At 39.1% G+C, this 12,250-nt stretch overlaps 1 protein-coding gene across 1 annotated transcript in view; it reads left to right on the forward strand.

Moving 5' to 3' along the window:
* LOC126483621 (trafficking protein particle complex subunit 13) overlaps window positions 1–12,250 on the forward strand; it is a 215,589-nt gene that overhangs the window by 106,590 nt on the left and 96,749 nt on the right. The window contains exon 5 of the mRNA XM_050106665.1: window positions 3,911–4,028. Coding sequence (XP_049962622.1) covers window positions 3,911–4,028 — 118 coding nt within the window. The remainder of the gene's footprint in view (window positions 1–3,910; window positions 4,029–12,250) is intronic.

Genomic DNA, 12,250 nt, shown 5'->3' on the forward strand with positions numbered 1-12,250 from the left:
TCCCTGAGGTCGGCTTCTACCAGTTTTTCCATTCGTCTGTAAAGAATTCGCGTTAGTATTTTGCAGCTGTGACATATTAAACTGATAGTTCGGTAATTTTCACATCTGTCAACACCTGCTTTCTTTGGGATTGGAGTTATTATACTCTTCTTGAAGTCTGACGGTATTTTGCCTGTCTCGTACATCGTGCTCACTATATGGTAGAGTTTTGTCGGGACTGGCTCTCCCAAGGCCGTCAGTAGTTCTAATGGAATGTTGTCTACTCCCGGGGCCTTTTTTCGACTCAGGTCTTTCAGTGCTCTGTCAAACTCTTCACGCAGTATCATATCTCCCATTTCATCTTCATCTACATCCTCTTCCATTTCCATAATATTCTCCTCAAGTACATCGCCCTTGTATAGACCCTCTATATACTCCTTCCACATTCCACCTTTCTGCTTTCCCCTCTTTGCTTAGAACTGGGTTTCCATCTGAGCTCTTGATATTCATACAAGTGGCTCTCTTTTCTCCAAAGTTTTCTTTAATTTTTATGTAGAGATGGTGAATTTGTAGTATTTCTTGTGAAACATGGTACACCATTAAAATGACAGCTTGCAGCTAGTAATGTTTGTGTTGGGGGGTGATGTAGAATATCTTTTTTTGAGCTGTACAGCTACATTACTTTCAGCAGGTTTTTCTGAAAAATGCAAAATTTAAGTACGTAAATAATTTCATACTTTTTCACAATAAGTAATCCTCTCTCTCTGTTAAATTTTAAGTTTCTGATAAAGTAATTTTTTTTTTTTTTTTCAGAAAAATTTTTGGTTTTGGTTTCAAACCAACTCAGTTCTCTACAATTTATGAACAAAGCAGTGAGGAAAGATAATGATATAAGCTTAAGCATTTAGACCTAATGGTACTGTTGGAGTATGCAAGTAAGAAATAGTAGGTGGAAGGGTGTAGCTGAATAATAGTTGCAAAAATAATTTAAGAAATCATCAAAACAATAAAATAGACAAATGGCAAATAGTAGTAGATTGCAAATTAACGTATCAAAGTGAATAAACATGAATCAGGGAAAGAGATTGAATTTAATTCTATCAAAGGAAAGTGCTGCCAAGAAAATAAATTTGAGACAGAATTGATGGTCAGTACTTCAGATGGCAAAGTGTTTAGTATTGCTGGTGGACACACATGAAAGTGATGACATTATCCTAGCTTGCAGAACTATTAGTTACTTCACTGAGGAGGCAATAGGTTCAAAATAGGTTAAAAAGGAAATACAGGTCACTCACACCCCAGGATGAAAGAGACCCATCTGTAGTATATGTATATACATACTCAACAAGCTATCACACAGTGCATGGCAAAGAATACCTTGTATCACTATTAGTTATTCCCTTTCCAGTTCCACTCTCAAATGGAGTGAGGGGAAAAGTGACTTTCTATACACTTCTGTATGAGCCCTAAGTTCTCTTATCTTGTTCTCATGGTCATTACATAAAAATTACATTGGCAGCAGTAGAGTGATTGTGCAGTCAGCCACAAATACTGGTTCTCTAAATTTTCTCTGAAATGTTTCTCAAAAATAATATCGTACTCCCTCCAGGGATTCCCATTTGAGTTAAGAGAGCATTTCTGTAATACTTGTGTTGACTAAGTTACTGGTAACACACCCAGCACCAAGCCTCTGAACTGCTTCAATGTCTTCCTTTAATCTGACCTGTTGGGATCCCAAACACTCAAGCACTACTACAGAAGAGGTCACGCTTGTGTTCTACAAGGTATCCTTTATAAATGAGTTACACTTTCCGAGAATCCTCCCAATAAACTGAAGCTGAGCATTTGCCTTCCTTGTTACTACCCTTACATGCTTGTTCCATTTCATATTGCTTTGCAACATTATGCCTAGATATTTAATTGAGGTGATTGTGTCAAGCAGCACCACACCAAACGACATTCGAACATTACAGGATTGTTTTTCCTACTGATCTGCATTAATTTATATTTTTCTCTATTTACAGCTACCTGTGATTCATCACACCAAATAGAAATTCAGAGCCCTTCTGGATGCTCTTGCAGTCACATGGTAATGACACTTTCCCGTACACTACCATGTCATCAGCAAATAATTGCCGATTGCTGCTCACCGTATCCCTTAAATCAATTATGTACATAAAGAACAAGATAAGTCCTATCACACTTCCCTGGGACACTCTTGACAATACCCATGTCTTTGATGATTGCTAGCCATCCAGGACAACATATTAGTTTATATTACTTAGGAAGTCTTCTAGCCACTGACATATCTGAAAACATATTCTGTATGCTCGTAGCTTCATTAACAGTTTGGAATGGGGAATTGTGTCAAATACTTTCCTGAAATCTATGGATATGAAATATGCCTGCTGCCCTTCATCTATGGTATGCTTTCTTTACTTACTTAGCTTTTTTTTTGATGGGTGTTATTTATAAGGTCCAGAAACACAGCTGGTAGTATGTCTTTTGGACAAACTGGTAAAACCACAGTCATCAGCTTGAAAGGTAAATAGTGATTTTAATGTATTATTTTTAATGCTGTAATGCTGCTGATGACAGAAATCCAAGCATTCAACTTTCTATTAATAATTGAAACATGTGCATGAATAATGTCGTATGGCACATTTTGCATCACCTTGATTCACTCACCATTCTAGTAATACACAGCATTATTTGTGCAGAGGTGCAAAAACTAAGAGATTCTCCTTGTTGTTAAGTGCCACCCTTGGATGATAAATGGGTCAACTGTTACAACAGGTGATGCAGACTGCCGTATACAACACTGTTCCACGCATTTCTACAAAATGTGCCATACAGCTTTATTCAAGGACATGCTTCAATTGACAAAATCTCATTCCCCCCCTCCTCCCACCAGTCATCTTGGCATGAAGAATGTAATGTTAGAGCTTAGCAACAACTATTCAACATGGTCTTAGATTGCACTGAATATGCTAGTGAATGTAGTGGCCATCAGTTTCAATCATTCTTGATATTGATACATACTTCTATTGACAATGGGTAATGCTTGGCCCAATCACCTGCTGTCTTTGTTAGTGAAATATGTGTGTGTTTCTGTCTTTTTACATCTGAATTCATTGAGTTGGTGAACAATTTTGATGACAGTCTGAGAAGAATCTCCAAATCAGTTTATTCAAGTCACTGATTCCTCCTCCAGCACACCAAAATCATAAACAGGCATCACACGAAAATTTTGCAGTTGTTGTTCTACAGCTTGTACTGTCCAAACATTATGAGAAATGAAACAGTGGATGCCTTTCCACATGAAATATTTACACATTGTTTAAACTTGCAATGAGAGATTAGATTGTATGACATGTGTCAGTGAAGTAGAATTTGATTATATATTGTTATACCCTAACTTCCTGGTGAGCTTCATAGAGAGACAGTTTTTCAATAACTAAATGATGTGACCAGATCCAGATGCGACCTGTCATGATCTCAAACATCAATTTCTCAAATATATATGAAAATTACACGTTGCATATGTGATTTTTTGCTGTGAAATTGTGACCCTGCTAAGGGAATCCAAAGTCTACATAAGAAAACCTATCCATTTAGCTCAGAATATGAAGGAAAATTTAATTTCATAACTTTATCTGATTTTTCACATGCCTGACAGTGCTGAGACACTCACTAATTTTGACAGCTATGTTCCGTTCTCTCTTACCTGCTTCACAATTATTTGCTAAGATGAGAGTTTCATACCTCCTTTCAAGGTTTGCCATTGATTCTCAGTAATAATTAACGTCAGTTGATTGCTGTGCTAAAATATTGATTCATATAAAGTATTTTAACTGATCATTATTCGAAATGTATGAACCATTTGTCTTCTTTATGTTCCCACTCATAAACTTGTACCATTTCTTTGCAGACTACTTTGTGAAGTGAGCTACAATTCACCCATGAAGAATCATTTATCATTTCGCAAGTTTTTTAAATTTGAAGTATTCAAACCTTTGGATGTAAAAACAAAGTTTTATAATGCAGAGGTATTTAACATAATTTTCTTATTTTCAACTAGTTCATTACAACTAAACATTTAAAAATCCCCACTTCAATATGAAGACAATGCTGACTGTCAGTGCTTTTAACTTCATGAAGTGCATCTTATAAACATCTATACAGGCTCAGTTTTAAAAGAAATTTTGGTATTAATGGAATTTTAAATGGCTAATTTAAGACTTTCTTTTGTTATAAGTGACATGTTATAGAATTAATGATAACCAGTCATATGATAGCAATGATGGAATAGTTGAATGATACTTAAAAACATTTTAATCATTCAGCACCTTTAAAGACTGTTCATCATGTATTTCTGGGTTTGCAAATTTCTTATAGAGTTGGTCCAATTGTTGATGCACAGGGTGTGTGAAAAGGTATTTTGTCTTCTCTGCTGACTATTAAAATTAAAACACCATGAAATGACATGCAACAAATGTCAACTTGCCTTGAAGTGTACTACATTTGCTTGCATATGCAAATGCTTAGCATTTCAGTGCAACTGTAAGAAGTAGGTAGGAGTAATGCCATCTGCATTTTGTATATAATGTAAGATCTCACAGCATATTTCTCATTCAGAAACTTCATTTGACTTTAAGTTATTTGTGAAAAGACTGTGTTATGCCTCATGTAAGAACCAGAAATGTTCGCCAGCATTTGTGCGAATTTGACAATGGCAGTATCATGTCCTATTGAGACTGCACTTCATCATTATGCAATATTGCTGTTCCCCTTGGTTGAGATCCCATGACTGTCATGCAAGTATGGAAACAGTGGGTATGGGAGGGGATACTCTATGCCATACAGGAGCTCAACAGACCCACATCATTGCAAGAAGTGAGTAAGAAGAGGGTAATATCAAACAATGTAAACTCCAAGTAGGAATATCAACAATGTAGCAAATGATAGATTGCTACTTACCATAAAGATGACACACTAAGTTGCAGACAGACACAGTTTAAAGACTTTACACATAAGATTTCAGCCACAGCCTTCATCGGGAAAAGAAAACACACACCATTCATTGACACAAGCAAGCACACCTCACGCACATATGACTGCCAACTCCGGCAGCTCAGGCCAGAATGCATTTATCATGTAGGATGGAAGCAGCATTCTGGATGGGGTGGGGAGGTGGAAGGGATAGCAGTGTATTGGTGGGGGAAGAGAGAAGTGCTGTCTTGTGGAGTGTGAAGGGACTAGAATGCCAACAGGTGCAGCATCAGGAGGTTGTGGAGCAGGGACATGGGAAAAACATTGCAAAAAAGGAGAGGAGTGGGGAAAGACGGGCAGGTGCGTCGGCAGAGGGTGGCAAACAAGGAGGATAGAATACAAGAATGGAAGGAGATGACAGGACAGAGGGGCGGAAACTGTTAGTTGGAGGGTGCGGGGACGGTATGTTACCATAGGTTGAGGCTGGGCTAATTGCAGGATTCCTTTGGATTCTCCTCTCCACCACCAGCTTTTCTGAACTGCACAGATGGGTGTTTCCTCACAACAAATTCTCCACTCCTGTAATTATCCCAGCCTCAACCTACGGTAGCATTCTCTCCCAACACCCTCCACCTAACAGTTTCCACTCACATCTGTTTTACCATCACCTCCCCTTTCTTGTCTCCCACCCTCTGTCAATGCACCCGCCCATCTTTCTGCACTCCTTTCCTTGTTTGCTGTGTTTTCCCCACCTCGCTGCCCACAGATGCCTGATACTGCACCTTTTGGCATTCTAGTCCCTGCAGATTCCACCAGATGGTACTTCTCTCTCCCCCGACCCATAAACTGCTATCCCTCCCCCTGTCCCGTCCCCTCCAGATTGCTGCTTCCATCCCACATGATAGTTGTGAGATGCCGGAGTTGGCAGTCACGTATGCATGAGGTGTGCTTGCTTGTGTGAAAGAATTGTCTGTGTACCTGTTTCTCTTTTTCCAACCAAAGCTGCGGCCAAAAGCTTATGTGTAAGTGTCCTTTAATTGTGCCTGTCTGCAACTTAACGTGTCATCTTTACAGTAAGTTGCAATCTATCTTTTCCTCTGTTGTTAATAAAAGGGTAAGATTTTTCATTCAGAAGTACAGGACTGTGCGGTCTTGTCACACATCTTGAGTCATGATAAGAGTTTGTTTGCAGCAAGACAAGTATCGGCATCGTCAGTGCTACAACTGCTGGAGCATTAAGGACTGTTTGCACAGCAATCTATGTTGTGCCTTCCTTCCACATGGCAACTGATGGAAGCATGCCAAAGATGGTGCACCTAACAACAACACTGGACGCAGGAGTAGCAACAAGTCATTTTTCAGAGTAATCAGAGTTCTGCATACAGCATCAAATTGCAGGTCACCAAACTGCAGGTATCACATTGCTGATGTTCAGAGTAGAACGATTGTTGCCACAATGCATTAGTCATCATCATATGGGTCCAACACATGACGTGATGTAATAGGATGCCACTGAGTACACAACATGATCACTTATGATTCAGACAGCATTAGCTATTACATTTTTGAAATGATAAGGCCAGAGTGTGTGCCTTATCTTTGAGGTCTCAATGATGGTATCTTTTAACAAGATAATGCCAGACCTTATATTGCGCGTGTTGCCCTGACCTACCTTGAAACGGGGGTTGCTCAGCTGTTGTCCTGTGCAACACCTATTCCAGATCTCTCAGTCCAGAATGTCTGGTCACTGGTTGCTGAGAGATATGCAGGCCACTGCTTACCAGGCACTATAATTGATTAACTCTGGCACAGAGTTAAAGTTGCATGGATTGTTGCACTTTTACCCATCATCCAAACTGTGTTTTACTTTTTTTCCAGACAGACTATAGGCAGTGTTCTGCCAGCAGTGACAACTCTATGTAGTAAATGTTGCATCATATTTACCCCAAAATCTCCTACAAATGTAATCATATATTCTTCCCAGTATATTGTGTACTCGCAGTAAGTAAAATTTTTTGTGTGCTATCTTTCTCAACATTTTTATTTTAATGGCCTATGTTATAATTACAGTTTGTATGATAACATTTAGACTGTTTGTTGTGGCTGTGGACCCTACTGCTACAAAAAAAATCTGTTCATTGAAATGATGATAAATCCTTTTATAGCTTCTCTGGTTAAGAAATTCTTAGCCATATTAGCTCTATTTTAAGTTATTTCAATGTAAAATCAGTTTATTTATATGTGATGGTCCCAGCCAAACAAGAAATTTTTAATTTTCACATGTCACAGGTGCAGTAATTTCATGCTGTTTGCACCAGAAAAAACAATACAGGGCATGGTACCACTTCAGTTAAAATTCGGCCACAGTGATGTGTCTCTTAATGCAGTGTTATGTTTCCTCTATGCCCTGTTACTATGAAACAATAATGGGGAAATACTGTTTTGCCTCCAGAAATCGAAAAAGAAAGCATTGATTATTAACATGAAACATAATCATGTTAATCAGTATACATGCACAAAGTTTGCTGTTGCCCTCAATACTCAGAGTACAAATATTCTTACATTTTAGGTTGGAACTGAAAACTTTTAAGCCAAACCAGTTTTTCAAATTTCACTCTTAAAAGCTGGAACTTTGAAAAATATTGGAAATAATCAAGACAGTAATTGTGGCTTTCTGTTTAGTCATACTCTATATTCTAATGGGTGGGCACCCTGAAGAATTTCTTCCAGGCAGACGAAGATTAGTCAACAAAGTGAACATATAGCATTCAATATCTGTAAACCAACGAAAACTGCATGAGGTACTGTTGCACTCTGGCTTATTGATAGTTTTGTGTGGAGTCCTGTGTTTTTGGAATTGCAAATTCCCTAAAAAACATAAAAAAGGTAAAACAGTTTGAATTCAGAATGGTATGTGAATATCTTGGAACATTTTGTTGAACCACACATGTAATGACTTGGCATTGGCCTGTACTTTTAACATGTTGAGTGATGCTCCAGACCACATACAACATTATTGCCATTTGAAAATGAAGATGTGAATTGTGCTAGTTAAATATTCTGTGGTTGTCTTAAGTATTCTGAAACAGCACTCAATAAAATATTTTTCTTTAATTGAGTCTACATAAGAGGATCCCTCACAGCTAGGAGCACAGCTGTCAGCTTTCAGATGTGAAGCACTGTGTATGGAGGTGTGTGAACATTGAGGCACAGCCGTAGAAAGAGTTACAAAATCACCTTACGTGATTGGTTGAAGTAGATGGGTGAAGGTGCTGCACCCAGTTGCTGTCAGGAATCAACGTATGCTGACTCGACTGCAGGCCACCAGGGGAGCTTTCAAATGTTTTATTTCTTATTTTAAGTACATCTTTAGCATGCTTAGTCACTGAGTCTTGCTGCCTCTACTACTTTCCTCAGGAGATTCCTGAAAACCATAATGTTTTGGAGGGATGTCTTGTTAAAGAAATCGGACCATCCGTTCTTGATTGATCAGGCTCCAAGTAGCGTTCATTCATCACTGTGTTCTGTAGATCCCATCGAGAAGGGTAACCTTGAGGGATATTTATAACATTGTGAAGAAACACTAGTGAAAGTGCACTACTTCAAAAGTAGGTCATTTCTTCTACATAGTTTTTTAAACATAAGCATCCAAGTTTTAGATGGCAAATTGCTTGTGTCATTGAATTCAGTTATATTATTATTCATTCATTCGTGTTTCTTCTTTGCCTTATCAACCTTTTGGACTGTACCTCTAAGATTGGTGCCATCTTCTATAAGAATTTTCTTTCGAATTAATTACTGGCATTACCTCACTTCCTTCAGAAAACTGACTGGATCAATTTCAACAAAGACTTGGTACAGACATCATTTTCTGTGTGGAAAGAAGCACTGCATGAGTAAGAACAACCTATGTTCCATAGGGGTGGTGGTTGTGGGTGAAAATGGAGTGACAGAGAAGCATAATTCAGGAATGTCTGGAGCAAAGAAATTTCAATTAAATTTTGGTCTACGTGACTCATTATTTACATTATATCTAAAAACAAAGATGATGTAACTTACCAAACGAAAGTGCTGGCATGTTGATAGACACACAAATAAACACAGACATACACACAAAATTCAAGCTTTCGCAACCAACGGTTGCTTCATCAGGAAAGAGGGAAGGAGAGGGAAAGACTAAAGGATGTGGGTTTTAAGGGAGAGGGTAAGGAGTCATTCCAATCCCGGGAGCGGAAAGAATTACCTTAGGGGGAAAAAAGGACAGGTATACACTCGCTCGCGCGCGCGCGCACGCGCACATCCATCCGCACGTACACAGACACAAGCAGACATTTGTAAAGGCAAAGAGTTTGGGCAGAGCAAACTTATAAAAAAAATAAGAGACCTTACTTTTGGGATTGCCCTCGTACATAGTGTGTATATTTTCATTGGGGAAGGCCACATTAAGTATATATGTTATTTGGAGCAGAAAAGGCAGAGAGAAAATGACTGAATAACATGAAAAAGTTAATGTTTTTGTTGAAATTTATGGTATTTTATAATACTGTGGTGCATGGCTAGTTGAATAGAGGTGCTTCATTAAATTAATATTGTAAGCAATGTGTGAAATTTTGCCTTACTCAATGGTGAACTTACGGTATCACAGTGTATAATAAATTAGAGTGTTTTATTAACATTTTTGATCATTTTTATTAACATTTATTATAGAATAAAATTTGCTATTAATTTATACAAAGTAACATGTGTGACATACTGGAAACTAAATTTTACATTCATATAATCTTCTTTTTATGTTCACTGCATGAATCTTGCTGGTGCCTGCATGCTGCATTGCATGTTAAAAGGACTTCATTGTAAGTTTAATGCATTTTATTTTGGTTTTATTACCATCTGGAAATATTTAAATTTTTTAATCAAAATACAATCATCTTTAACAGTTAAGTACTCTTGTCATGTGCTTCACCTTAGTAATATTTTTTTTTTTCTATGTTACTGGGACTAAGGTTTAGTTCTTCCGTAGGTAATGTTGTAGGCACATTTTCATTGGCATTTATTAGTGGAGTGGGGTCTTTATTCTATGATTAGTGCATAGTAATATGGTGTCTAATTCATTTTTGTGCTGATGGCATCCCTATATTGGTAATATTAATCATGAAGATATTAACGGGTTACTTGTAAGAGATCGGGTTTTCTGTTTTTGGTGTCTTGACTAATAATCACCCTATCAATTGGCCAGTTTGGACACTTTAGTTATTATGAAGCATCCATCATAAATTAGACTGTGTATCGTGCCCCTTACAACCTGTTGGTATCAGGGTAAAATTGTGATAAAACACCATGAGAAGAAGCACTTCTGGGACTCAGTACGATCAGATGGAGTGGACTCACAGATGTGATGGGCAACGTCTGTCAGTACATAAAATGATAACAAAAACAATATTTGGCAATGGGTGGTGAGAACCAAGGACATGTTGTAGTGCTGCGGAGTTCTGAGAAACTGGTGTCTGGGGGAAGAACCCAGATGGCGCGTGTGATGAAACAGGCATTGAGATAATGATTGTCATGTTGTAGAGCATGCTCTGCAACAGGATATTGCGTGTTGCCCGTATACACCCTCTGCTTGTGCTCCTTCACCCTAATTGATAATTTGGTGGTAGTCATGCTGATGTAAAAGGCTGAATAGTGTTACAACAGCTTGTATATCAAGTGTTGTTTCACAGGTGACTCTACCGTAGATAGTATATGTTTTGCCAGTTACAGGGCTGGTATAGGCAGTAGTAGGAGGGTGCGTAGGGTAACTCTAGCAGCAGAGACCGTCACAGGGGGTAGGAGCCAAAGGGTAGGGAGATGGGTGCAGAAGGAGCATAGGGTCTCACAAGAATATTGCAGAGATTGGGAGGGCGGCGTAAAGCTGTTCTAAGTGTGGTGGGTAAAATCTCAGGCAGAATAGCTTTCATTTCAGGGCATGATTTTAGGAAGTTATGGCCTTGTTGAAGTAGCTGATTAATACATTCCAGACCGGGATTTTATACTTCCAACAATTAATTCACCTTTGTGGGGCAGACATACAAACATATCAGGGGTATGGCCATGGGAACCAGAATGGCTCCTTCCCCTGCCATCCTTTTCATGGATCACTTGGAGGGGGCTTTCCTGGGATCCACAAGTCTTCAGTCCTTGGTTTGGTTTTAGATACATTGATGACATCTTTACCATATGGACTCATGGTGAGGCTGACCTGTTAAAATTCCTGAAATCTCTTAATAACTCACTGAAGTCCAGGTACACTCTTCTGTCCACATTAAACCTACTAACAGACAACCCTACGTACATTTTGACAGTCAGCATCCTTTCCATGTCAGACGTTCCCTCCCATACTGCCTTGGCATTCAGACCAGACATATTTGTTCAGATGCAAACTATTTACAGCAATACACCACCATTCTCACTTCTGCCTTCACTGGATATAATTGGTCCTCCAGTCTAGTTCGAAAGATGATTTGCTGGGCCAGCACATCCAATCTTGGTATTGCTGATCCCTCCAAGAAATTACTTCTGAGCACACCACTGGCGATTCAGTATTATCCTGATCTGGAATGTATTAATCAGCTACTTCACAAGGCTATGACTTCCTAAAACCATGCCCTAGAGAGAGATCCATTCTGTCTGAGATTTTACCCACCACACCTAGAATAGCTTTTTGTTACCCTCCCAATCTCTGCAATATTCTTGTCAGACCCTGTGCTGCTCCTGCATCCATCTCCCTACCCTATGGACCATCCCCACTGTGAGACTTGTCCAATGCATCCTCCTACCACCACCTATACCAGCCCTGTAACTAGCAAAACATACACTATCAAAGGGAGAGCCACTTGTGAAATGACACGTCATACACCAGCTGTTATGTAAACACTGCTCAGCCTTTTACATCAGCATGACTACCACCAATAGTATGAATGGGCATAGGCAGAGGGTGTATACTGACAACACAATATTCTATTGTAGAGCAAGCTCTACAACATGACATTCGTGATCTCAGTGCCTGTTTCATCACATGCACCCTCTGTATCCTTCCCCCAGACACCAGTTCCTGCCCGCATCTCGTGGTCGTGCGGTAGCGTTCTCGCTTCCAACGCCCGGGTTCGATTCCTGGCGGGGTCAGGGATTTTCTCTACCTCGTGATGGCTGGGTGTTGTGTGCTGTCCTTAGGTTAGTTAGGTTTAAGTAGTTCTAAGTTCTAGGGGACTGATGACCATGGATGTTAAGTCCCATAGTGCTC

Source organism: Schistocerca serialis, chromosome 6, assembly GCF_023864345.2.
Source record: "Schistocerca serialis cubense isolate TAMUIC-IGC-003099 chromosome 6, iqSchSeri2.2, whole genome shotgun sequence".
In the NCBI taxonomy this organism is placed as follows: Eukaryota; Metazoa; Arthropoda; class Insecta; order Orthoptera; family Acrididae; genus Schistocerca; species Schistocerca serialis.